General features: G+C 44.1%; 1 protein-coding gene across 3 annotated transcripts in view; it reads left to right on the forward strand.

Annotated features, from left to right (window-relative positions):
• The window catches only part of AOAH (acyloxyacyl hydrolase), a 201,198-nt gene that overhangs the window by 174,056 nt on the left and 2,733 nt on the right, over positions 1 to 24,409 (forward strand). For all 3 annotated transcript variants that reach the window (XM_075316585.1, XM_075316587.1, XM_075316586.1), the window contains 5 exons: positions 625 to 797; positions 5,721 to 5,779; positions 6,153 to 6,212; positions 12,450 to 12,546; positions 16,401 to 16,477. In XM_075316585.1, coding sequence (XP_075172700.1) covers positions 625 to 797; positions 5,721 to 5,779; positions 6,153 to 6,212; positions 12,450 to 12,546; positions 16,401 to 16,477 — 466 coding nt within the window. The remainder of the gene's footprint in view (positions 1 to 624; positions 798 to 5,720; positions 5,780 to 6,152; positions 6,213 to 12,449; positions 12,547 to 16,400; positions 16,478 to 24,409) is intronic.

Here is a 24,409-nt window from a genome sequence, read left to right on the forward strand (position 1 = left end):
CGGAAGCAAGTGACAGCAGCGGCAGAGACAGGAGGGCTGGAGAAGCTGAGTATAGAAATTCTTTTTATTTCACAGACATGTGTGTTTTCTCCGGTGCGTGTCACATGGATCACATCCGTGCGGTCCGTGTGCAGTCCGTGTGACACCCGTGATGCCGGAGGAAAACAGACATGTCTACATGTGGAGCACACAGTCACACGTATGCTCCACACGGACACACGGTCCATGGTAAAACATGCACGTGAGCGCAGACCCATTGATTTTAATGGGTCTACGTGTGCCCGTGTCTCCGAAACGTGAGGAAACGGACCAAGCACGCACCGGAGACACGGACGTGTGAAGGAGGCCTTAGGGTGGGTACTAGGAGATATGCTGAAATTATTTATAGAGACATCTGGACCAATGCCAAAACTTTTCCTTTTGGACTCCATTTAGGTGGTATATGTAACATATTTTTTTTACTGTATAATAAAGCATAGTCTGCTGAAGCGGAGCAGTAAACATGGTATCACAAGTGCACATATTTTTGAATGTACGTTTTAACTATGCGTTAGAGAGAAAACAAGAGGATATCATATTTTTATGGTCACAATACCAAACTTATCTCTTTTATTTGTCCTCTAGTTCAATAGATACGCTGAAACGAATGACCACCCCTAAGGAAATGAGGATTAATATCTTGAAGGAACTGAAGTATCTGGATATGAATTTACCTAAAGAAAGTCATGTGATTTTAGTGTCACTAGCAGATGGACGATTTCTCTGGAACACCTTACATGATAGATACCATCCATTAGGTAAGGTTTACTCAATGTGCTGTTTTTCATATACTTACCTTTATAAAGATCAGTGGCATGACTGCCATGGAGAATGACCATGGAGCATGTGGTGAGATGAGACCTATTCCAAACTTTGCTAGGTGACCCTGTGACTGTTCTGGAGCATACCACACTCAGTTGTTTGGCTGTTATTGTCCACTTCAGAGACTAGGACAGTCAAAGAGCTGGAAACAGTGGCATCCCACATCAGACAGCTGCCCCTTGCCTGGCATCTCAATCTACAGGGGAATTCAAGGATGCAAGAAGGAGCCATCTTCTCCCCTTTCCTCCATTCAGTCTGTACATCTGAGACCACAGCGGGCACGATGACATCACTACATCATGTCACTGCATAAATTGGAGAATGTACGTCTGGAACTCCAGTGGTGTGAACAAGGTGCAAAACTCAAAAACATATAACTATACAATAAGGTAAAGAGTTGCACACTTGTCACAATGTATGGGGAAATAATGAAAAGCAGAACTGCTATGGGAATACTAGAATGAAAAATACAATGAACTATCTGAAAAAATTGAAAAAACTTGAAAATGGTATATGCTTAACTGCTATGAATAATAGGAATACAAGAGATCTTTAGCCATTGTATTAATCAATGCAAAAGAGCCCCAACCCACGCCAAGGTAATCTCTATTTTTGGGGTTCCTAACCTCTGTGTAACCTCACCTGCAGTTAAAAAATTTGGTTAAGTTAGGGACCCCAAAAATAGAGATTACCTTGTTGTGGTTTGGGGTTCTTTTGCATTGATCAATACAATGGCTAAACATCTCTTATATTCCTATTATTCGTAGCAGTTATGCATATTCCATTTTCAAGTTTTTTCAATTTTTCAGATCGTTTATTGTATTTTTCATTTTCATATTCCCATAGCAGTTCTGCTTTTCATTATTTCCCCATACATTGTGACTAGTCTGCAACTCTTTACCTTATTGTACTGCATAAATTGGAGCAGTGGGGGGGCGGGGCTAGGTGTGTATGTACCGCCCTGGGGCTCGGCCGGCTGCCGAGCTGCTCGGATCCGTGCTCATCGGTGGGTGGCTCGAGCTCCTCACGGACTTGGGTGTCACGTCGCTCTGAAAGGGGTTGGCGCTACATGTAGGGACTTCGGTGGGGAGGTCCACGGCCGGAGACGCAGTTTTTTGTAGGGGATCTGTGTTCGTGACACCACCCACGGGTTGTGGTGAATGGATGGACACCACCGCTGCCATTGACTAGGCTCCTGGGGACGGTGATGCGCAGCTTGGTGTTGACACCCTCCGTGGGTAGGGGGAATGATGGTCCCGGGGGCCCGAGGGAGGTGCTGAGGCGGGGGAACGGATGCGTGCTGGGGTGTCGGTGCGGTCACAAACACACTGGAGTCTCTGGTAAACCAAACGGGATGGTGAACGGTGCCCGCAGCCGGCTGCAGTTTTCCCCTTATCAGGTTGGTGGTTTCCGCCTTTCTCCTGCCCCTTACTTATGTAGAAAACATCGACTCCTATGCCTGAGCAACGGTAGTCCGCTCCCCGGCTTGGTCTGTGCCGGGAGAGCCCTTTTTGCCCGCAGACGCTGGCCCCTCGGGTCTCTATGCCTGGGCGGTGACGTTACCCTAATGGTTGGGCTGTTGTCTTCAGTCGGGTTTTAGGTGGGATAGGTCCTAAAGTCCAGTCCTCAATCAGTTGATTTGACTCAGCCCTGTTGTTTCTGGACCTCGTACTGGGTTTCCAATCGGTTCCCCGGTTCGGTACTGGCGGGCCACCGCCCGTCCCCGGTCCCTACGGTTACACCTGCTGTAATCCCAGCTCCTGCAGGCGGCCACCACCGTCTGCCTCCTTGCCAGAGGTGACTGGGCTCCAACCCAGACACCTGTTTAGACTATGGCAGACCTAGGCACAGGTCTTCCCTTGAACTTCACTCCACTCCACTTCACTGTCAAGACTCAACAAGACTTCTCTTTTTCCCGCCTCAGGGCCTGTGAACTCCTTGGTGGGCGGAGCCAACCGCCTGGCTCCGCCACCCTGGTGTCAACATCAAACCCGGAGGGAGGTGACACGTGTTTTTTTTTGTAGTTTGGCTGCTGTCACCTTATTAAGTGGGGAAGGTGTTTGTGTAAGGGCCTACTTGTGACAACCTGGCTAGTCCAGGGCGTCACATTCCACCTTGGTTAAATGCAGACCGTCCGCGGGCTGCCCGTCCACCATCGGTTTATTTTGTTGCTTTAACTGGAAAAGATTTAAAACAGGTTACAAGTATAATAAACTTTGTACAATTCAAGCATATTTTTGAATCTCCCCGTACTCGAGGCATATTCTTAAACGTTGCAATAATCAAACATTTTTATTAATATGGAAATGGGACCGGGTCCTTCTGTTTGCCCACCCTAACAAACCTAGCCTTGATGCTACCCCTAAGAAATGGGCAGTACCCCTTTTCCCCAGTCCAGGAACAGGCCCAGGTGTTGTTTACGGGACGGGTACAGGGTTTCACACCTGTTGGTCTCTCAGGGGCCCCATGTCCAGGGGACCCCTGACCCGGAGGATCGCCACCGGTTGCAGTGGTGACGGGGCCTCGGCCATCACTTTCCCGCAGGCCCATCCTCCAGTCTGCCTCTCCGGAGGTCATGAAACGGGACAGGCCAGTCAAGGGACTATTTACAAACGGGACTTTGCTGCTGGCGCAGCCTCCTCCAGTCACTTTCCCATAGTCCACTACAGGGCAGCACGGGTCCCCAATGCCACATTTACTCACGGTGACACTGTCCAAAAAGACCCCATCTTCCACCGCCTGCAGCGCGGCTACGGTGAACCGGGCTCTGAAACAGGAACTGTCCTCGCTCCTCACAACTCCCTGCCATCCTCCACCAGGGGCTCCGACCCCCGATGGCGCCCACTGGGACTCCAACTGCAGCGGCGTTCAACAAGTCGGGCAGGGTCCGGCTCCTTCCACCCGGCGCACCAGATGGCGTCTCCCAGGAACATGGGGACATTCAACAAAGGAACACGGGATTTCGTAGCAGTGGGTACTTAACACATTTAAAACTTGTAAAACTTGCAACTTCAGGGCAGCTACCTCCGCAGGGGACCATACCGGCCGATGGTCTGACGATCAATTGGGCTCCCAATCCAGGTGCAGTATTTCCCTGGGCTGTAAACTTCCAGCGGGAACGGCTGCGTGGGCAGCGTACCTCTTCCTCCATGAGTTGTGCTACCTCGGGCTCGCTGGTCACGGTACTGGCGGGCTCCAGCTCCCAGCTGATGAGGGACGACATCGGGGTCTGCGTGGCTTTATCTCGGTGCTGCACGGCTGCGGCGGCCCTCTGCTCACGGGCCCACACCACAGCAACCATCCTCCGCACCTCCGCTTTCCAGTCGAGCACCTGCTGCAAACTTTACGCCCTCACCTTCACGCAGAATCGACCCAGCTCCCGCTCCAACCAGGCAGCGGTTCCGGCGGGGAGCTCGCCCGGGCCGCAGTCCTCATCCTCAAAGGCTACTCCGCCTCTGCTCCTTCTGGGTCCCGCCGCTCCAGCAGCGGGCGCCTCTCCACCCCCGTCCGGGAACGCCGACATTTTTCCATGCGTCCCCCCCCCGTGGTCTTTTCGGGGCATTCGCTTTACTTTCCCGCCTCAGGGCCTGTGAACTCCTCGGTGGGTGGAGCCAACTGCCTGGCTTCGCCCCCTGGAGTGAACATCAAACCCGGAGGGAAGTGACAAGGGGTTTTTTTTGGAGTTTGCCTGTTGTCACCTTATTAAGGGGGGGAGGTGTTTATGTAAGGGCCTACTTGTGACAACCTGGCTAGTCCAGGGCGTCACAAGTAGTTTTTTTTTTTTAACTTGTTAGTACTTGTGGGAAACTGTGGCGGTCTTATTTTGTGTGCGGGGGGAAGGGGGGGAGACTAGAGATAAATGAACCCGAAGTTCGGTTTTTGAACCAAACACCAAATTTTAAAATCAAGGTTCGAATTCGTGGATCGGATGCTCTGTGCAAACAGAACTCATTCTAGCAATGCTGTGCTCTGGTACATTTGATGCTCAGCCCTGTGTGAGCCACATGCAGTGTTTAAATGGTGCACACTGGGGTTAACAACAGTGTGCTTTGACGTAGTGTGCAACAAAAAATAGTTTGAAAAAGCCCACACCTCCCCCCCGGATGTATTCTCCTTATGGCTGGCTGCATGTGGGCAGAGACTCAAACTGTCAATCAGTGACTTGATCCGGGGGTTCGGGTCCTGCAGGAGCCTGTGGAGCTAGGCTCGTTTGCTGCCAGCGAACCAAGCCTTGACGGAACCGCTCATCTCTAGTAGGGACATCAAACTGCATGTGGGAACATCATACTGAATTAGGAGCGGTGTGAGATACCATACTGTGTTGGGGGGCTGTGAAAGGACATTATACTGTGTGGGGGGCTGTGTGGGGACATTATACTGCATGGGGGCTGTATTGGGACATCAAACTGAGGTGATCTCAATCTGTTTGAGGGGCTTTGTGAGAATATTATCATCTGTAGAGAGACGTTTGTTGCACCATATTGTGTTGGGGGCTGTTGATCAAATTACAAAGGCTGAATAACAGGAGCATATGAGTTATAAACTTTATAAAAAGCAGTAAATGATATGGTTTTGATTAGCTGCTACTGATAAGAATACAGGTTACCATAAGCCCAAATGTAACATGCATTAGCAGTGGCAGTGAGTCATCATACTTAATTTTGCTCAATAGTAAGTGAATATAAAACAATAATAATAATAAAATATTAGAAATAATTAATTACATTTGACTTGTTGGTTCGGCCCTCTACAAAAGTCATAGTCTCCCATGCAGCACCTTGCCTTGGAATGACAGATTTTGTGTGTGCAGCATGGATACAGTGAAATACCAACTTCAACTTGTGTTTTATCTTGAACAGGAGAACTAAATAAAGATGTCACGTATGAACAATTCTATGGATTCCTGAGCTGTGTTAAGGTACAAAATGTTTCATATAAAGAGTTGATAAAAACAAAATGATCAAAGCCCTATGAAAACACTTCCACGATTCCAATATATAGCTCTTTATCGCACTCTTCCTACCCCAGTAACAACTGAAGCAGGTTTTTCTTTGTTATATCGATTTGGGATCACTTTGTGGAAAGCTTCACTGTGTTTGAAAATCTGCGATGACACCTAATTTATGACAGTCCTTGCATCTTTCACTCCATGAAAAGTGAACTGCATTGACATCCACTGCATCTATTTTTCATGTCTCTTTGATTTATTTTTCTTCCGTTCTCACCTGAGTGCATTTACAGAATAATTTCATTCTTTACAATGAATTTTATATTATTTGCTCTAATTATAGAGTAATCCGTGTGAAGGTTGGATGAACAAGAATGAAACTCTTCGAAATCTAACCACGGAGGTAGGATTCATGGTTCATACAAAATATTCCACTTTCTTCTGGTTGTGTTAAAATGAATAGATTTATCAGTCATTCAACACTACTTGGTTCAGAGTATGTGGATAAGCTTTTGGATTATTTTTGTCATTTAAAAAAGGGTTGTCTGGTCAGAAGATATTGATAAAGACTGTTATACCTTGAATGGAGTTGCGCTTTGTAGCTCGGTTTCAACTATTTATATCCAGCCGCCATCGGAGAAAATAACAGTTGCTTGGTGAGGTTGACTAGTGTCGGACTTCTACTGATCTACTATCCTATGGATATCCTCTGAACATACAACCCCTTTAATCACACCTATTATTAAAAGGTTAGCCTAGAAATCTAACTAATTTTCAAGTAGGATACTGTTTTATGGACGCCATACATATTGGAAGAATGTCGTCAGGACACTTTGACAATTCAATAAATATGTCTGGTGTCCTGACTTTCCCCATGGGAAATGGCATGCCAGATCTTTTATTCTTAAAGGAATATATCGGTTGTGACAAGTAATCACCTACTAGCCACAGAACAGGTGATAACATTAACATGAGTGAGGGTCTGACTCCTAGGACCCCATCGACTACCACAACGGGGCAATTTAATTACATGTCAAATGGAGTAGTGTGCATGTTTGTCTAATTCTCCATTCCTTCTCTATGGGGCAGGTGGAGAAAGCCACGTACACTCTGATAATCTAATAATTATGTGTGGTGTCCTGTCTTTTCCCCATTGGCTTTCAACTAGGGAGCCCAACAGAGAATAAGTGGAGTGTTCACGCAATGTACTGCCGCTCCATTTTAACAAAGGTAAAATGGCCCAATTCTGGCTATCAGTGTGGGTACCAGTTCTCAGATCCCCCCCAATCCAAAAGTTATCAACCATCTGATGGGAAGGTGATAATTTATCACAACTGGAAGATCTCTTTATTGGTAAAAAGTTGCTTGCAGGTATATCTTGCAACAGCTTACCCACCATTTAGAAAATATGCACACTCAGTCAAAATGTGGAATAACTGCTCACCCGACAGCTATCTAACCACAAAATTTCAGATACAAAGTGAGAGACAGAATATAGGGAAAGTGCATGTGGCATGTGCCCTGCTGCTTCCAATACCGTGAGAGCTTCTACTCCTGACCATCCCATTTTTTTTTTAGCCAAGAAGCAATGGAGAGGTAGCCATGTATGTGGCACTTTTAAGGTCTGTTGACAGAGGGCAATTTTCTATCTAGATGTTGAAGACAGAAAATCTGTAGTGTATTAAAGTATCAGTCAAACATAAATGAAATTAAAAAAATCCAGAAACTAACATGATGTGCTAATTTTAAAGGGGTACGACGGTGAGAAAAAAATTATTTTACTGTCCCTGCCCTCAAAAACTATGACGATGAGATACACAATGCTTTTCCATATCCTCAAACTACCTGTAATTCAGTGGGATACTGGAGCTGCTCCCCCTCCCTTCTGGGATGTTAAATCTCACATCAGGGGCCCGCTCCATGATAATAGTGACAGCCTGCTCTCTAATAATAGCTGCTTCCCTGCAGTCTGAGAACAGGAGGCATCATCTAAGCCAGAACAGAAGCCCCCCCCCCCTCGTGTGATGTAACGACCCAGAAGGGAGAGGGAGCAGCAAAGAGCAGCTCCAGTGTCACTGAGTTACAGGTAGTGTGAGGACATGGAACAGCATTGTGCATCTCATCGACAGTAGAAGAATATTGTATCTCCCTGGAGTACCTCTTTATATCTTCAGCATGTTACTTTATGCCACCGATTCTCACTAAGGATTTATCCCTTTTCAATGCATATAAATCAATCAATAACAGATGTCTATAACGCAGACTTCACGGGAGTGTAGGGTGTCAGGTGATCTGGGTCCCCATCAACTTTTATCTGGTCCCATACAAAATAGTCAATAAAAAAACATCAAGGAACTGTAACAAATTGGGTGCTGATTTGGGTGAAAAAAATGCATGTTTTGAAGATAATATTCATCGATCTTCGTTGAAATAGATTATGTTTTCATGCCAGAACATACCACACAAGACAAAGATCACAAAGTACATGGTAAAACAGGGAAATTCAAGAAATACTCATGTAATTGGTGCTTACAACTAGAGATAAGCAAGTCTGGGACAATGTGCTTTAACTACATTTCGCTATAAGGCTAATTTCATATTACAAAGCTGTATTTCGTCATTATAAGAGAAAAGAGAAAGGAGACTAAAGCCTGCTTTACACCATATGATCCAGCATACGATATCGTATGCGATCGTACCCGCCCCCATCGTATGTGCGGCACGTTCAATTTGTTGAACGTGTCACACAAACGAATAACCCCCCGTCACACGTACTTACCCGTCCATACGACCTTGATGTGGGCGGCGTACATCCACTTCCTGGAGTGGGAGGGACGTTCGGCGTCACATCAACGTCACGCGGCAGGCGGCCAATAGAAGAGAAAGGGGCGGAGATGAGCGTGACGTAAACATCCCGCCCACCTCCTTCCTTCCGCATAGCCGGCCGGGAGCCGCAGGACGCAGGTAAGCTGCTGTTCATCGTTCCTGGGGTGTCACACACTGCGATATGTGCTATCCCGGGTACGATGAACAACCTGACGTTCAATTTTTAGGAATTGAATGACATGCATGCGATGAACGTTTTACCGTTCAATCGCAATCGCACGTAGCTGTTACATGCTACAATGTAACTTACGATTCCGGATGTGCGTCACTTACGACGTGACCCCGCCGACACATCGTAAGATATATTGTAGCATGTAAAGCGCCCTTAAAGTAAACACCTCTATTAAAGGATTTCTGCCTTTATTGTTTTATACCCAGGAAATATATGGCTACATATCCTACCATGGACAACATCTGCAAGGAGTTTGTATGTTCTCCTTGTGTTTATGTGGGTTTCCTCCGGGTTCTCCGCTTTCTTTCTAAAATCCAAAAACATACTAAAACGGAATAGATTGTCAGCCCCAATGGGGACAGTGAGGGTGTGCCGCCCCAGCAGCGGATCAAACCGCTCGGATCTGGGGGTGGTGTCCGTTCGTGACTCGAGGGTCTCTGGACCACACTCTAAAGTAAAAGGGGGTATTTACAGGGGAGTTATAGTTCGTGATGCCACCCATGGTGTGCGGTAACTGGGAGTACCGCTGCTGCCGTTGGGAGTACCCCAGGTGATAAAGCAGGGTAGCAAGGTGTCATTGCCCTTCACGAATAGGGGCAGGCCCCGGGTCTCTGGATAATGCTACGGGGTGCCGTGAAGGGGGGGTCACTCAGGTACTCACTCAGCAAATAAGCAGACGCTGACAACCGGGTAAACCAAGTCTCTTGGTGCCGCTGCCTCTCAAAGGGGAGCTCGTCCGGTTTCCGTCCCCTGTAGTGCTGCCTGGTGATCTGTGACCTGCCTCCTCGCACAAAGTTTAGATTCTCCGTTGTGGTCCGGTAGCTTGAAACTTTCCAGACCCCACTCCCCACTGTGGCTAAGTGAGGGAGCCTGCTCTCAAGGCTCACGCTTGGGATTTTGGTGGGCTGCTTTTTTGGAAGTCCCTATCCTCCTTGTTGTGCTAGTGCCCCAATTCTGGAGCTAGTGGGAACAGTCCATAAAGGCTCAGTTCTCCGCAGGTTAATTGCCGGGTTGCCTGAAGCTTCTCCCCGACCTAGGGTCCATGTACCCCGTCGTGCCTTCGGTCCCTGACCAGTGATAGGACCAGGCTGCTGACCGCCCTTTTTGACAGGTCCCAGGCACCTAGCCTCAATCCCCTGCAACCGGGCGTCCGACTCCTCTAGGTCCAGACCACCGTCTGCAACCTTGTCAGCTTCCCCTGGGAGCCACTACCCCCAGCTTCCTCTAAGCTCCTCTCAGCTCGAGGGCTACCACACTTCTCTCTTCCACTTCACTTCTACACTCCTCACCTCCCCTACCTGACCCCTAGGTGGGCGACCCTATTCCGCTTAAGCCGTCCACTGGTGTGCCTGGTGGGTGTGGTGCAGGGTGTATCTAGGACTTTATTTGCTGTTGGAGGCAGCACTGCAAGCACTGCAAGATGGGCAAGATGGGGACCCAGAACCATGAGGGATTTGAATACTGCACGGGAAGGGCAGTTTGTGCAGTATCCTGTGACAACCTGAATAGTCCAGGGGCGTCACATTGCAAATGTATGTAAAGTGCTGTGAAATTAATAGCGCTACATAAATTAATAAATGTTATTATTATTATTATTTTTTTCTAGCTGTACTACCCGGCTTCGCCCGGGTTAATAACTGTTGTCAACAAAATAGAATATATTAACAAAAATTTATTCTGCACACAAAAAACACAAAACAAATAGATAGAAATGTAATTCTTAAAAGGCAAAAACTAAGCTAATAGAAGCATTTCACAACATATATTTCAACACCACAGATATTCCACAAAGATTTAACTAAATTGGCCAAGTAATGTGCTCCGTCTGTCTCTTTCCAGGTCTGTCTCTTTCCAGGTCTGTCTCTTTCCCCGTCTGCCTGTCTCTATCTCTCTGTTTCTTTCCCCATCTGTCTCTTTCTAGGTCTGTCTCTTTACCAGGTCTGTCTCCCCGTCTCTTTGTCTGTGTCTTTTCCTTTCTGTCTCTTTCCCTGTCTGCCTGTCTCTGTTTGTCTCTTTCCTTGTCTGTCTCTTTCCCCGTCTGTCTTTATCAAGGTCTGTGTCTTTCCCCATCTATCTTTGTCTGTCTCTCTGGCTGTCTCCTCCTTCCCTGTCTGTCTGTCTCTGTCCCTGTCTGCATGTCTGTCTGTCTCTTTCCCCATCTGTGTCTTTCCCCATCTGTCTCTTTCCAGGTCTGTCTCTTTCCAGGTCAGTCTCTTTCCAGCCCAGTCTCTTTCCAGGTCCGTCTCTTTCCCGGTCTGTCTCTGTCTGTCTCTTTCACCGTCTGTCTCTATTTCTTTCACCGTCTGTCTCTGTCTGTCTCTTTCACCGTTTGTCTCTGTCTGTATCTTTCCCTGTCTGTCTCTATCTCTCTCTCTCTTTCCCTGTCTGTCTCTGTCTGTCTCTATCCGTCTCCCCACCGACATCTTATTACCTCACATATAAGCTTCTTATACTATGAATGTCTTTTGTTCCTATAGCAACCACTCACAGCTCCTACTAATAACCTGTAGTTCCAGGCTCCATTTACTTTAATGAAGGCATGTTTTTTGGAGAGTAACTGTAAAGCGCGGGGTTACATTTTCCTGTCAAAACATAGTCTACGACGTTCCCTGGGTCACATGAGGTGTCTGTGCAAAATTTTGTGATTGTAAATGCGACGGTGCGGATACACTTTTCGTTTCACTTTTTCCCCATTATGTAGATAGGGGCAAAATTGATTGGTAAATTGGAACACGCGGGGTTAAAATTTTGCCTTACAACATAGCCTATGACCCTCTCGGGGTCCAGACGTGCGAGTGTGCAAATTTCGTGATTGTAAATGCGACGGTGTGGATACACTTTTCCCCCATTATGTAGATAGGGGCAAAATTGATTGGTAAATTGGAATGCGCGGGGTTAAAATTTCGCCTCACAACATAGCCTATGACGCTGTCGGTGTCCAGATGTGTGAGTGTGCAAAATTTTGTGGCTGTAAGGCTATGTGCGCACGTTGCGTAAATACATGCAGTTACGCTGCGCTTTGTAGCGCAGCGTAACTGCATGCGTCCTGCGTCCCCTGCACAGTCTATGGAGATTGTGCAGGGGCCGTGCGCACGTGGCGTCTTAGAGCGCAGCGCTTCGGCTGCTGCCCGAAGCGCTGCGTTCTAAGAAGTGACATGTCACTTCTTCCGTGCGCTTTGCCGGCAGCTCCTGCTCTGTCTATGGCAGGAGCTGCAGGCAGAGCGCATGGAATCGGCTTTTTTTTTTTTTCTCTACGGACATTTTCTGCAGCGATTTGAAGCACACGTGTGCTCTTCAGATCGCTGCAGAAATTTCTGCAGGGCTAGTACGCAACGTGCGCACATAGCCTTACTGCGATGGTGCAGTTGCCAATCTCGGACACACACACACACACACAGCTTTATATATTAGATTATTATTATTATATTAGGAATTTCATCCTTTGCCTTTATAGCCGCAAAGATAATTTTCAAAAAATTGTACTTTTCTACCTTACGTATACTAAAGTAATTATACTCTAATATCATGTCACTGTAATTATTGAGTACATAATGGAAGATGTTCCTTTCCTTTCTATTCTAGAGAGCTGAACAGCTATCCAGCGTTCTCCAGGACATAACAACCACTGAGAAATTCAATAACTTTCAACTTAGCTACTTTGAAAACCTGTATCAGAAAGGTAAAATGCACTGAATGTCACATTAATTAATGAAATTACAAATACTATAACAATTCATGAGTCAAATAAGGATGTGCTCCATCAAGGTAAAAAGCCTTGTTCCTTGAGGCAGAGACACACAGTTGGTGGGAAGACGCAGGCAGGGGCAAAACCCATACGTTCTGTGCAATTAGTGTAGTGAAAAGGGGGAAACTATAAAGCCTGGGGAGATATTTATTTCCCAGCTGATAAATGTAGCTCACAGAGGATTGTCTAGATATAATTAAATAACTTTGCTGCTAAGAGCAGCTCTAGGTCTGTTTCTAGACGTAATCTAGAATATTCCAAAGCTATTGCAGCAGAGAACTTGAAAAAGTCAATTGTCCAGAAAATGAAGGTCAGAGAAAATGTGTGTGTGGAAGAGCACCTATACTCATGATATAACATCATAACAGTGTGCAAACAGTGTCATGATTCCAAGGGTATTGCCGGTGTGAGCAGGTGGTCACATGACTGCTGGTATCCAATCTGAATAATTGTGCTCACATGCCAACTAGACTCATCTGGCTTCTTTGAGTTCACTTCTACTGAGAGAAGTCAGATGCATTTAGTCTGCATGTGAACACAAGTATGCAAACTGCATATAAAGCATAATGGGGAATCATGACAGTGAAGTGACCTCGGGTAAGGCCGCGGCTGAGTTCCCATAATCTGCGCCAACAAAATCCCCACGCTCGGATTTTATGTAAGGGTACATTTCTTTACTGGTAAACATCTCAATGACACACGCCGCTGGCTTAGCAGCACACATAACCAGGGTTTGCTATCCGGGTCTTTAACTTCAGACGCGCGGAGCAGAACACAAAAAAACCCAGCGATGATAAACAAGAATTCTGTCCCTGACTTGCCCTATAGGTTATATTACCAGTCCAAAACACAAGGAGGGAGGGCTCCCACGTAGCAGGCCTGGACTCCGGGTAAACGGCGGCGACTCCAAGGGAGAGAAGTGGGAAGATCTTCAGCCCTCTCAACAGAGGACTAGCTTACAGTCTCTTGGTATGGAGGAAGGAGACGGTCTGGAGGTCCCTTGAGTCCAGTATCCCGTCTGCAGCAGTTCTGGCAATCCCTCACACTTCAGCGATGAGGGCAGTCCGAGGCAGGTCTGCTCAGGTCCAGCTCCAGTAGCTCAGTGTCCTTTTCCCGCTCTTTTACTTCCTGTACAACAAGTGCCTGAGGGAGGGGATCAGATTTTACAGCGTACACCTCTCAAGCAGTTTCAGCACTTGTCCTCAAGGTGGCAGCACCATCCTGTGTAATGTCAGTCTCCATGTCCATTTTAATCACAAAACAGTCAGAGCTGCTCGCCTCGTTACAACAGCATACGCGCAGCAGCTGATATTGTAGAGATGTTTGATGCTCGATTTCCTTAAAGATATTTTTCCCTGTTTCATCTTTATTAAATATACTTTAACCAACAATTATATTTCAGAATATTTAACTTTTTCTAAAATGCTCAGGTATTAAAAAGACACTGTCACCAGGTTTTTGCTATGTAATCTTAGAACAGCATAATATAAGGGCAGAGATCCTGATTCCAACTGGTTTGCATTCTGTCATTTTGATAAAATCACTGTTTTCTCTGTGGCACATACACCAAGCTCTGTATAATAAGCCTTGCCAAAGAAATTGATTGGAAGCTTTCTGTGTACACCATAAATTGTCAGAAAACTGCTAAGCAGTGATGGGAGCACGGTTACACAGAGCAGGAGGACTACATAACATGAGATAACTAGTCCTCTCGTGATACTCCTCTGCTGTTAAAACAATTTGATTGAAACAACAAAAAGTCATAGTGAATGATACATTGCTAGAATAAGGGCTCCTACATCATACTGTTTTTAGATTACATAACAAAAACTTGCTGACAGATCTCCTTCAAAGGGATCCTGTCGCCAGTTTTTTCATTCAGAATTGAACCAAAAGTATCACTTTGTGCAGCTCCTGGGCTGCATTCTATGAACGTGTACCTTGTTCCCTGACTCCCCTTGCAGACCCCAGAAATACCTTTATATAATCTGCCGCTACTTATGTAAATTAACCATATTGGTTGGATGGGCGTCCATTTCTTCGGCTCTTTTTCCTCCTTCTGCCGTTGTTTGCCGTCCTCCTTTCATGATTGATGTGGGTGACGCCTCCCTCATTATACAGGTCACTCTGCAAAATCTCGCGCAAGATTATGGCTGACGATGTGGATGGTGTCACCTGTGTCATCCTCATACCCGACCTAAATTTCGAGCATGCGCAAAGACCTCACTGGCTCACACAAGCACACCTATGATTTCAGCTCTTCCCACGATGGGGCAGAGCGAACTGCGCCTGCGCAAGCCGGGAATGACTCTACACAGATGCGCGAGATTTTGCAGAGCAACCAAGATGATGAGAGAGGCGTCATCCATGTCAATCATGAAAGGAGGACAGCGAACAACGGCAGAAGGAGGGACAGGAGACGAAGAAAAGGACTCCCATACAACCAAGAAAAAGACGCCCATCCAACCAGAACGGTTAATTTACATACGTGCGGCAGATTTTATAAAGGTATTTCTGGGGTCTGCAAGGAGAGTCAGGGAACAAGTGCACCTTCATAGAATGCAGTCCAGGAGCTGCAGAAGGTGATACTTTTGGTTCAATTCTGAAAAAAATGGTGACAGGTTCCCTTTAACTCAAAGGGTACAAGAGATGTATTACCATTTTATTTTTGTAGAATATAAGTTCCCAGGCCAGTGGTTTAGAAATATTTCAGATGGGTGCATTCATATTTCATTTCGCCCACACTGTGTCCCTTTGCCAGAAGACAGATCTTGTACAAAAGAGCTTGTTTATTTTCACCCATAAGGCTTCTACATTTGCATTAAACACTATGGCTATATAATGTGTTTCTGTGCAGGAGAATAAAGTTAAGCTGTTAAAGCTTTTCCACACTCTGCACTCTTACCCAGTTGTCTATAAGTCTATGCATCGAATATGACTTAATGGTACAGAACTGGAATTTAAATATTTCATAGAGCCGGAATGTATTCTTGTCTTCTTCTATCATTTTGAAGTGCAATAAGCATTGTTTTCCAATCATTTACAGTCATTTATGCTTGCTGGGTTTATGTGCATAAATATCTTTAATCAAAATAACTTACAGCATTCCCTTTAGAAATGGATCTTATTTCTTGTAACCTATTCTACTGCTTGTGTGTAGTCTAGCATTTGTTCATTAGAAATAAGCTATAGAATAAGCTCTAAATGATAAGACAATTGAATATTTTCTGTACAGAACTGTGAATAGCTCATTCAGATGTTAAGTGTCCCCTATGTGTTCTATCCGTGTTATTCCTGTATGATTGCGCTCAATGAGAGAAACAGAATTATAATATGGTAGTTCTGATATCTTTTAATGGCTAACTAAAATAAAAGGTTTCAGAACTACAAAATTAGGGGCAATAAAAAAGAGTTTATAGCACAAGGCATAGTGAGGAGCAAACACTATCGTTCTTGGGAGCTTGGTTCTCGAAACGAGCAGGTTGGACTCTCAGACGGGCCCGACTTGAGTACCGAACATAATGGAAGTCAATGGGAACCTCGAGTATTTTTCTGGAAGATCTTCCAGAAAAATGCTCGAGTTTTCCATTGACTTCCATTATACTCTGTACTCTAGTCGATCCCATCGGAGCGTTCAACCTGCTCGTTTCAAGAACCAAGCTCCCAAGAATGATAGAGTTCGCTCATCACTATGCGTTGTGCTACAAACATTTTTTTATTTGCAAAACCGTTTCTTTCTTTAATTTGTGTACTATGTTAACATCCGGCAACATTTCTTTTTTCATCAGTAAGTGCAAAATGGGAAACTTTGGGAGGAAAACCATGGGATCTGTTGGAACCAGTAGATGGATTTCATCCTAATCAGGTACTGGAAGATATGGGATAGTGTGTAAATACATGTCTGATGAAAAAAAAAAATATATATATATATCCATTACTTTGTTAAGGCAATTGAGCAGTCTGAGATACTCTGGAACTGAACAGTCTTTCGTGGGTTAATGCAATAACGGACACAGCAAATGGAAAAGAGTGGTGCTATCTTCTGGTAGAAAGCAGTTATATTTCTATTACTAGCTGTAGTACTGGCCATTGCCCAGGATAGTGACTGTCTCTCTGTCTCTCTCCCAGTCTCTGTTTGTCTCCCTCTTTACCTGTCTCTCTCTCTCTATCTGTCCGTCTGTCTGTCTTTCCCTGTCTGTCTCTTTCCCCGTTTTTCTCTGTCTGTCTGTCTCTTTGTCTGTCTGTCTCTATCTTTCTTTGTCTGCCTCTCTGTCTGTCTGTCTCTTTCCCTGTTTGTCTGTGTCTGTCTGTCTGTTTCTATCTGTGTTTGTCTCTTTTTGTCTGTCTCTTTGTCTATATCTTTCTTTTTCTGCCTGTCTCTGTCTGTCTCTTTCCCTGTATGTCTGTCTGCCTCTGTCTGTGTCTCTCTCTGTCTGTATGTTTTCTTGTCTGTTTCTTTCCCTGTCTGTCTGTGTGTCTCTTTGTACCTTTCTTTGTCTGCCTGTCTCTTTTCATCACTGTCTATTTCCCTGTTTGTCTGTGTCTGTCTCTTTTTGTCTGTCTCTGTCTGTCTTTACGTTTCCTTGTCTGTCTCTTTCCCTGTATGTCTGTTTGTTTCTGTCTGTCTCTTTCTCGGTCTGTGTGCATTTGTCTCTGACTCATTGTCTGACTGTCTCTGTCTGTATCTTTTCTTGTCTGTCTCTTTCCCTGTCTGTCTCTTTCCCTGTCTCTTTCTCTGTCTGCCTCTTTCTGCCTCTTTTCCTGTCTGTCTCTTTCCCTGTCTGGCTCTGTCTGTGCCTATGTCTTTCTGTGTCTGTCTGTCTCTTTCTCTCTGTCTCTCCACAGAAATATTACCTTACACATAAGCTTCTTATATTAATTTCCTTTGTTCCTATAGTAACCGCTCACAGCTCCTATTAATGACCTGTAGCTCCTAGCTCCATTGAATTTAATGTAAGTAGGTTTTTTGGTGAATAACTGTAAAGCACAGGGTTAAATTTTCCCATCAAAATATAGTCTATGACGTTCCCTGAGACACATGAGGTGTCTGTGCAAAATTTTGTGATTGTAAATGCGACAGTGCGGATTCTTTTAGCGGACACACACACACCCATATACATACACATACATACATACACATACATACATACATACATACACACACACAAACACACATATACATACGCACATACCCTCAGCTTTATATATTAGATGTATATGAATATAAAGGTTGATGTTGATCATTTTTACACTGCACCAGAGTGCTTATAAGATAATCAAATATACGCTCATTCTTCTCCAAGAAACAATGTTATTCTGGTGTGTTCATATTTATGCATCAGAGAAATGTTTCTGTTGTTTACTTTCACTAACAGTCTAGTCGATATCTGTTTAGCCTGTAATTTGTCATTCATATTTCTAATTAGTACTTCTATTGATTGAGTGCTATTGCTATTTCAACATTTTTCATACACCATTTGTTTTTACTAACATCTTTGCACAGTGCAGTGAAATGGCAGCTATTTGCTGCAATCTCTGTTTCGATCTACAACTTCATTAAAATGGTAAATGTTAATCATTTTAAAGAGTCATTATCGTGGACATGCAATGTATAGTATATATATATATATATATATATATATATATATAACATACTAAAATAACAATAAAAATGTGAAATTAAAAAATGCAACTTCTTAAAAGGGTTGTCTGATATCTAAAATGTCCATTTGAAACATCTATTTTTACTCCCTTAGCACTTATGTACTGTAATTAGCTTCATTATAAAATGCCCTACACTTCTTTCTATTCAGCTATTCTCTGAAGGTGTTTTTTTTTTACTTCACTTTATAAGACATTTTTCATCAGTAGGCTGGGGCTGCACTCACTTCTCCACAGCATCTTATTACCCCTCCTGGAACAGGACATCATTATGGGGTGGCTCTTCAGTCAGTTAATACTACCATTTCTATCATTATTGTCATATCAAGATGCTCTGGATCCATGATGTTAACAGAAACTGTGGGAGCGGTGAGTGCAGCGCTGGTACTCTGGTTCTATCTCCACCTTTAACTGTTGAACATTACATAGTAAAGGGGCAGAGATAGAAACAGAGCAAGTGACACCAGATCACCTCCCCAGCTACTATCACTGCCCTCAAACATATCATCATTAGGGAGCGGTGATTGACAGGACATCTTCAAAGGGCGCAATAAAAGAAACTATAGTACCTGACTGCAGTGCCAATCCCTGGTAACTTTTTGTTCCAGATTGGGTGATAGACCCTGCAGGGAAGTGAGTGCAGCCCCAGCCTTCTGAAGATACTTCTATTGAGAATCCTCTGAAACAAAATGTCACAGGAATTGAAGCAAAAAAAAATATTTAAGGATTGACAGAATAGTGAGAAGGTTAATTTATAGTAAAGCTAGTTACCAAAGTGCTTAAAGCACTACTTTATCGTTTGTTTGTTTTTCAGTGCTGGAGTGGCACTTTAAATGTAAGCCCCCTGTCATATACACACATCTCAACACCTTCATCTCCAGTCCCATGGTGCCATCTTGGGACAGTAACTTCTGACTTACCAAAATGCATAAGCTACATTACAATTGCTCAATGCTTCTCTATGAGAGAAAGAACAAGGTTTGCTTGGAAATGCATGGAGTTGAGTTGTGACCTCTGCTGCACTCCGTGAAACACTGGAGCAGCCGACAGATCACAGATAATTGAGACCAACCGAAGCAGTAGTGATAGAGGGTGATGCCATCGCAACGTGAGTATATGAGAGGGGTCAGGGAACTTAGAATTAAAGCAACAATATGCTGCAGTGGTACTTTAAGGTGTAAAAATAGATATTTAGGAAGGACACTGTCAGAACACTAAAACAAAAAAAAATGCACAAACAAGTAACAATATATCTAAGCACTTTCTACCTTAAAGTGAACCTGACATCTGATACATGTTGCCCAATCCACAAGCAGTATGTATCAGACACTGGCTGTATGATCTCAGCCGGGTACATTTGATTCTAAAACGTTGCTACATTTAAGAGAAAAACATACCTTAAGATGCTGGGGACTGAGCCACATGGGAAACTAGTCAGAGAGGCGGGTGTCTGACAGCTCCTCCCTGTCCACTGCCCTGAAGTGACAGGTCTATCCTGCATATGCATTTAGGAAGAGACCCTTCATTCCACGGCAGCGGGTGGGGAGAAGCTGCTGGGGATGCGCCTGTCCAGAGCTTTTCTACAACAAATGGGCAGGTTCTGGATTTGAAAATCCATACCAAGCCTACAATCTGCTTCAGAGCCACAGAAAAAAAAGACTGTTGTACTAGGTGTAACTAACAGAATCTATTTTATTCTCCCTGCAGTCTGGTTTTATTAGGACTTTATATCTGTGAGATAACCTAAAATAAGTACTGAGTACATCCTCTGTGTTTTTACCTACCAGGACAAAAATAATTCTGGTCCTTAGAAATTCTTAAAACAAGACAAATACAACCTCAGAAGAACAATCACACATGACAAATCACATTTTGACAATACTAGGCTATAATGCAGAAGCAGTGTGGGAAAAATTAAGTACATTCCACAAATCGATAGTTTCATCTTAAGCAGCAATAACATGAAGTCATCATTTTCTGTATCAGTCACTGACATAAATCTGGATGAATTACTTGGCTACACCTTTTCTTTTTCAGCCATTCTGATGTACAGTAGATTTGCTGGTGTGCTTGGGATTGGGATCATTGTACTGTTGCGAGGCCCATTTTCCACCAAACCTTTACTCTTTGGATTGATGGTCTCACATTAGTCTTTAGAATACTTTGGTATTATTATTATTATTATTATTCACAGCATTTATAGAGCACAATTGATACCATGATGCTGTACATGAGAAAGGGTTACATACAAAATACAGATATAAATTACAGTAGATAGACTGACACAGAGGGGAGAGGCTTCCTTTCCACAGGATACTGGGGAAGACACAGTAGGGTTGCGGCAGCTCCGGTGGTGAGAAGGCAGTGGGGTCATTGCAGGCTGTAAGCTTTCTTGAAGAGATGGGTTTTCAAGTTCCATTTGAAGCTTTTGGGTGAAACGCTAAGGTCACATGTCCAATTATTATCTGTTAGTTAGGATCCTGCAGAGATTTGTTGGGAAAAAAGTTCTGCAAACACAACTTTTTGTCCATTTTTAAATAACTGGTGTTTGCCAGTTCCGTTTTTTTAAACATTGGAGTCTATGGAGAACAGATCCGTGAATTAATTGCTATTTAGTCATCCGTTATCCTTGCATTTGTAATGGATCAGTTTTTTCTTAAAGGATCCGTTGTCCATGGGCCCAAATGGAAGATAAATAGCAATCGGTTAACGGATCTGTTCTCCATAGACTCCCATGTTAAAAAAAAAAACCAAAAAAAACAGATCAAGCAAAAATCATTCTGCCAATGGATCTTTGCAGGATTTGTTCTAACGGATGATTACAGGACATGGAAACTCAGCCTAACAGAGTATACAGAGGAGTTTATGGTTGATTCAATGACTGCAAAGTGTCCAAGTCCTGTAGCTGCAAAACATGCCAAAATCATCACCCTCTACAACTGTGCTTGACTGTTAGCATAAGGTGTCTGCATGCCTTTGGTTCTTGTCAAAAAATGGCATAGGGGATTATGGGCAATCATCTCCACTTTGGTCTCTTTTGTCAATAGGACATTGTTTCAGACATCTTGTGGTGTGTTCAAATGCAGCTATTGACATGTAAATTGTTATGTGTTGTGGTTCTTCTTAACTTTGAAATCTATGGTTTTAGGTACGTTTTTCTCATGACTTTAGACTTTAAGGCTGGTTTTACACACAGAATAGCATTTATACTGTAGAAATGGATGCTGATTTTGTTCCTTGAATTGCATTAATAACAATTCAGAGGAAAAATCCACAGCATTTATGTATCAACTAGAAGGTGGCCCGATTCTAACGCATCGGGTATTCTAGAATTTACGTATTGTGTAGTTAATGTATGATTTTTGTTATATATACAGATGTTGTTGTTTGTAGTTACCAAGTGTTTGTGTAGGGCGCTGTAAATGTTCTGGGTGTTGTCTGGGTGTGGCGGGGGGTGAGAGCGGGGTTGTGTGTTGCGTTGTTTGTGGAGCGCTGTGTGTCTGTAGCGTTCTGTGTGTGTGGTGCTTTGTGTGTTGCGCGGTTGGTGTGGGTGTGGGGTGCGTGTTTGTGTTTTGGGGGAGGTATGTTTTGTGCAGTGTGTGTTGCGCGGTAAGTGCATATATTTATGTATGCGCGGTGTTTGTGTGTTGTGTGTGTGGCGTTGTCTGTGTGTGTGGGTGTCTGTGTAGGGCGGTGTTTGTGGTTCCCAGTGTGTGTGTGGTGTGTTGTGTGGTGCGCATGTGGCGGTGTGTGTGTGTTTTGGGGGAAGGTGTGCACCCCCATCGTGCTCCATCCCCCATGCTGCGCACCCCCCATCGTGCTCCATCCCCCATGCTGCGCACCCCCCATCGTGCTCCATCCCCCATTCTGCGCACCCCCCATCGTGCTACATCCCCCAGCATCGCAAGGTTATGTCTGGCGCTGCTGGGATCGTGATGGAGCCGGTGTACACTGGTAACTATGATACACATCGGGTAATTAAGGGACCTTAGTTACCCGATGTGTATAATGGTTACCAGCGTTCACCGGCTCCGTCACGATCCCAGCAGCGCAAGGTTATGTCTGGCGATGCGTGCGGAGGGCCGGGGCGAGTGGCCAATCCATGCAGAGGGCGGGGCCAGGCCGAGGCGAGCGACCAATCCGTGGGGGGGGGCGGAGCCGAGGCGAGCGGCCAATCCGTGCGGGGGGATGGCGGGCCCAGTGGCCAATCAGCTTTGTGTCACCGTAAGGACACAATTTTGGAGCAAGAAGACAGACAGACAGAATAAGGCAATTATATATATATAGATAAGGGACATGCTACAAATTTGACAATCTATAACATGCCTACCATCTGCTTTAGATATTTTATTATGTGAGCTGCCTAGATTAGTTGAAATGTTTTGAGGATTTTCAGCATGGATTCTGCAACAAATCCTTGATGTATGAATCTAGGTTTAGTCCCTATAAGATATGTTCTACATTTGTAATATTAGCAGCTTTTGAAGCAGGTAAAAATGGATATGCTATTATTCTGCATAATGATATTCTCCTCTGGTGAACTTAAGGGACAATAGAGCAGATTAGACCCAGGGCCATCCAAACGTCTGGAGTCTCTGGGCCCCATTGGAAAAAAAATACTTATCTTGGGCTACACAATGAGATTTGAGCCAGTGAGTAGCCATTCCACCATACCTGACATTGTGTAGGGTTTTGCAAGGGGTCCCTTTATGGATGACGGTGCTTGGCAACTAAACAGTCCACCCTCACTCACAACACAGGCCTTGCTGTGCCCAGCAGGTGTGGGGTCACTGTCTGTTGGGGGAGAAAGCCCACAAAAAAAAAAAAGAGGAAAGATATTGTACATAGACAAGCAAGCACAACCTAAAATATGGAATAAAACAAGACCTTTATTACAAATCAAAGGATAAAAACAATTAAAACCAAATATCACAATGCATGATAACCAACACTCCAAAATGTGTATAGAATAATTATTATAATAATTACGGTCCACAGGAATGACTCAAACACTGCAGACAATATAGAGAAAAAGAACAAATATCAACAATATTCATCAAACTATACAGTCATATGAAAAAGTTTGGGCACCCCTATTAATGTTAACCTTTTTTCTTTATAACAAATTTGGTTTTTGTAACAGCTATTTAAGTTTCATATATCTAATAACTGATGGACTGAGTAATATTTCTGGATTGAAATGAGGTTTATTGTACTAACAGAAAATGTGCAATCCGCATTTAAACAAAATTTGACCGGTGCAAAAGTATGGCCACCTCAACTTAAAAGGTTCCATCATGCTTTGGGGCTGTGTGGCCAATGCCGGCCCCGGGAATCTTGTTAAAGTTGAGGGTCCAATGGATTAAACTCAGTATCAGCAGATTCTTGACAATAATGTGCAAGAATCAGTGACGAAGTTGAAGTTACGCAGGGGATGGATATTTCAGCAAGACAATGATCCAAAACACCGCTCCAAATCTACTCAGGCATTCATGCAGAGGAACAATTACAATGTTCTGGAATGGCCATCCCAGTCCCCAGACCTGAAAATCATTGAAAATCTGTGGGATGATTTGAAGCGTGCTGTCCATGCTCGTCGAAAATCAAACGTAACTGAACTAGAATTGTTTTGTAAACAGGAATGGTCAAATATATCTTCATCCAGGATCCAGGAACTCATTAAAAGCTACAGGAAGCGACTAGAGGCTGTTATTTTTGCAAAAGGAGGATCTACAAAATATTAATGTCACTTTTATGTTGAGGTGCCCATACTTTTGCACCGGTCAAATTTTGTTTAAATGCGGATTGCACATTTTCTATTAGTACAATAAACCTCATTTCAATCCAGAAATATTACTCAATCCATCAGTTATTAGATATATGAAACTGAAATAGCTGTTGCAAAAACCCAAATTGTTATAAAGAAAAAAGGTTAACATTAATAGGGGTGCCCAAACTTTTTCATATGACTGTACATATAAACCCATCTTCAAGCAAGAGGCACATGGATGAAATGGATGATATGCTCTGATGGGAAGAATAAGGTAAGTATAGTAAGCAGTGAAGTAATTAATCCCCAATATGACAAGAGCCCACACAGCAGGCTAACAGTTTGCTCTGTGTAGCAATGGGGAGA

This window comes from Anomaloglossus baeobatrachus, chromosome 6 (assembly GCF_048569485.1).
Source record: "Anomaloglossus baeobatrachus isolate aAnoBae1 chromosome 6, aAnoBae1.hap1, whole genome shotgun sequence".
In the NCBI taxonomy this organism is placed as follows: Eukaryota; Metazoa; Chordata; class Amphibia; order Anura; family Aromobatidae; genus Anomaloglossus; species Anomaloglossus baeobatrachus.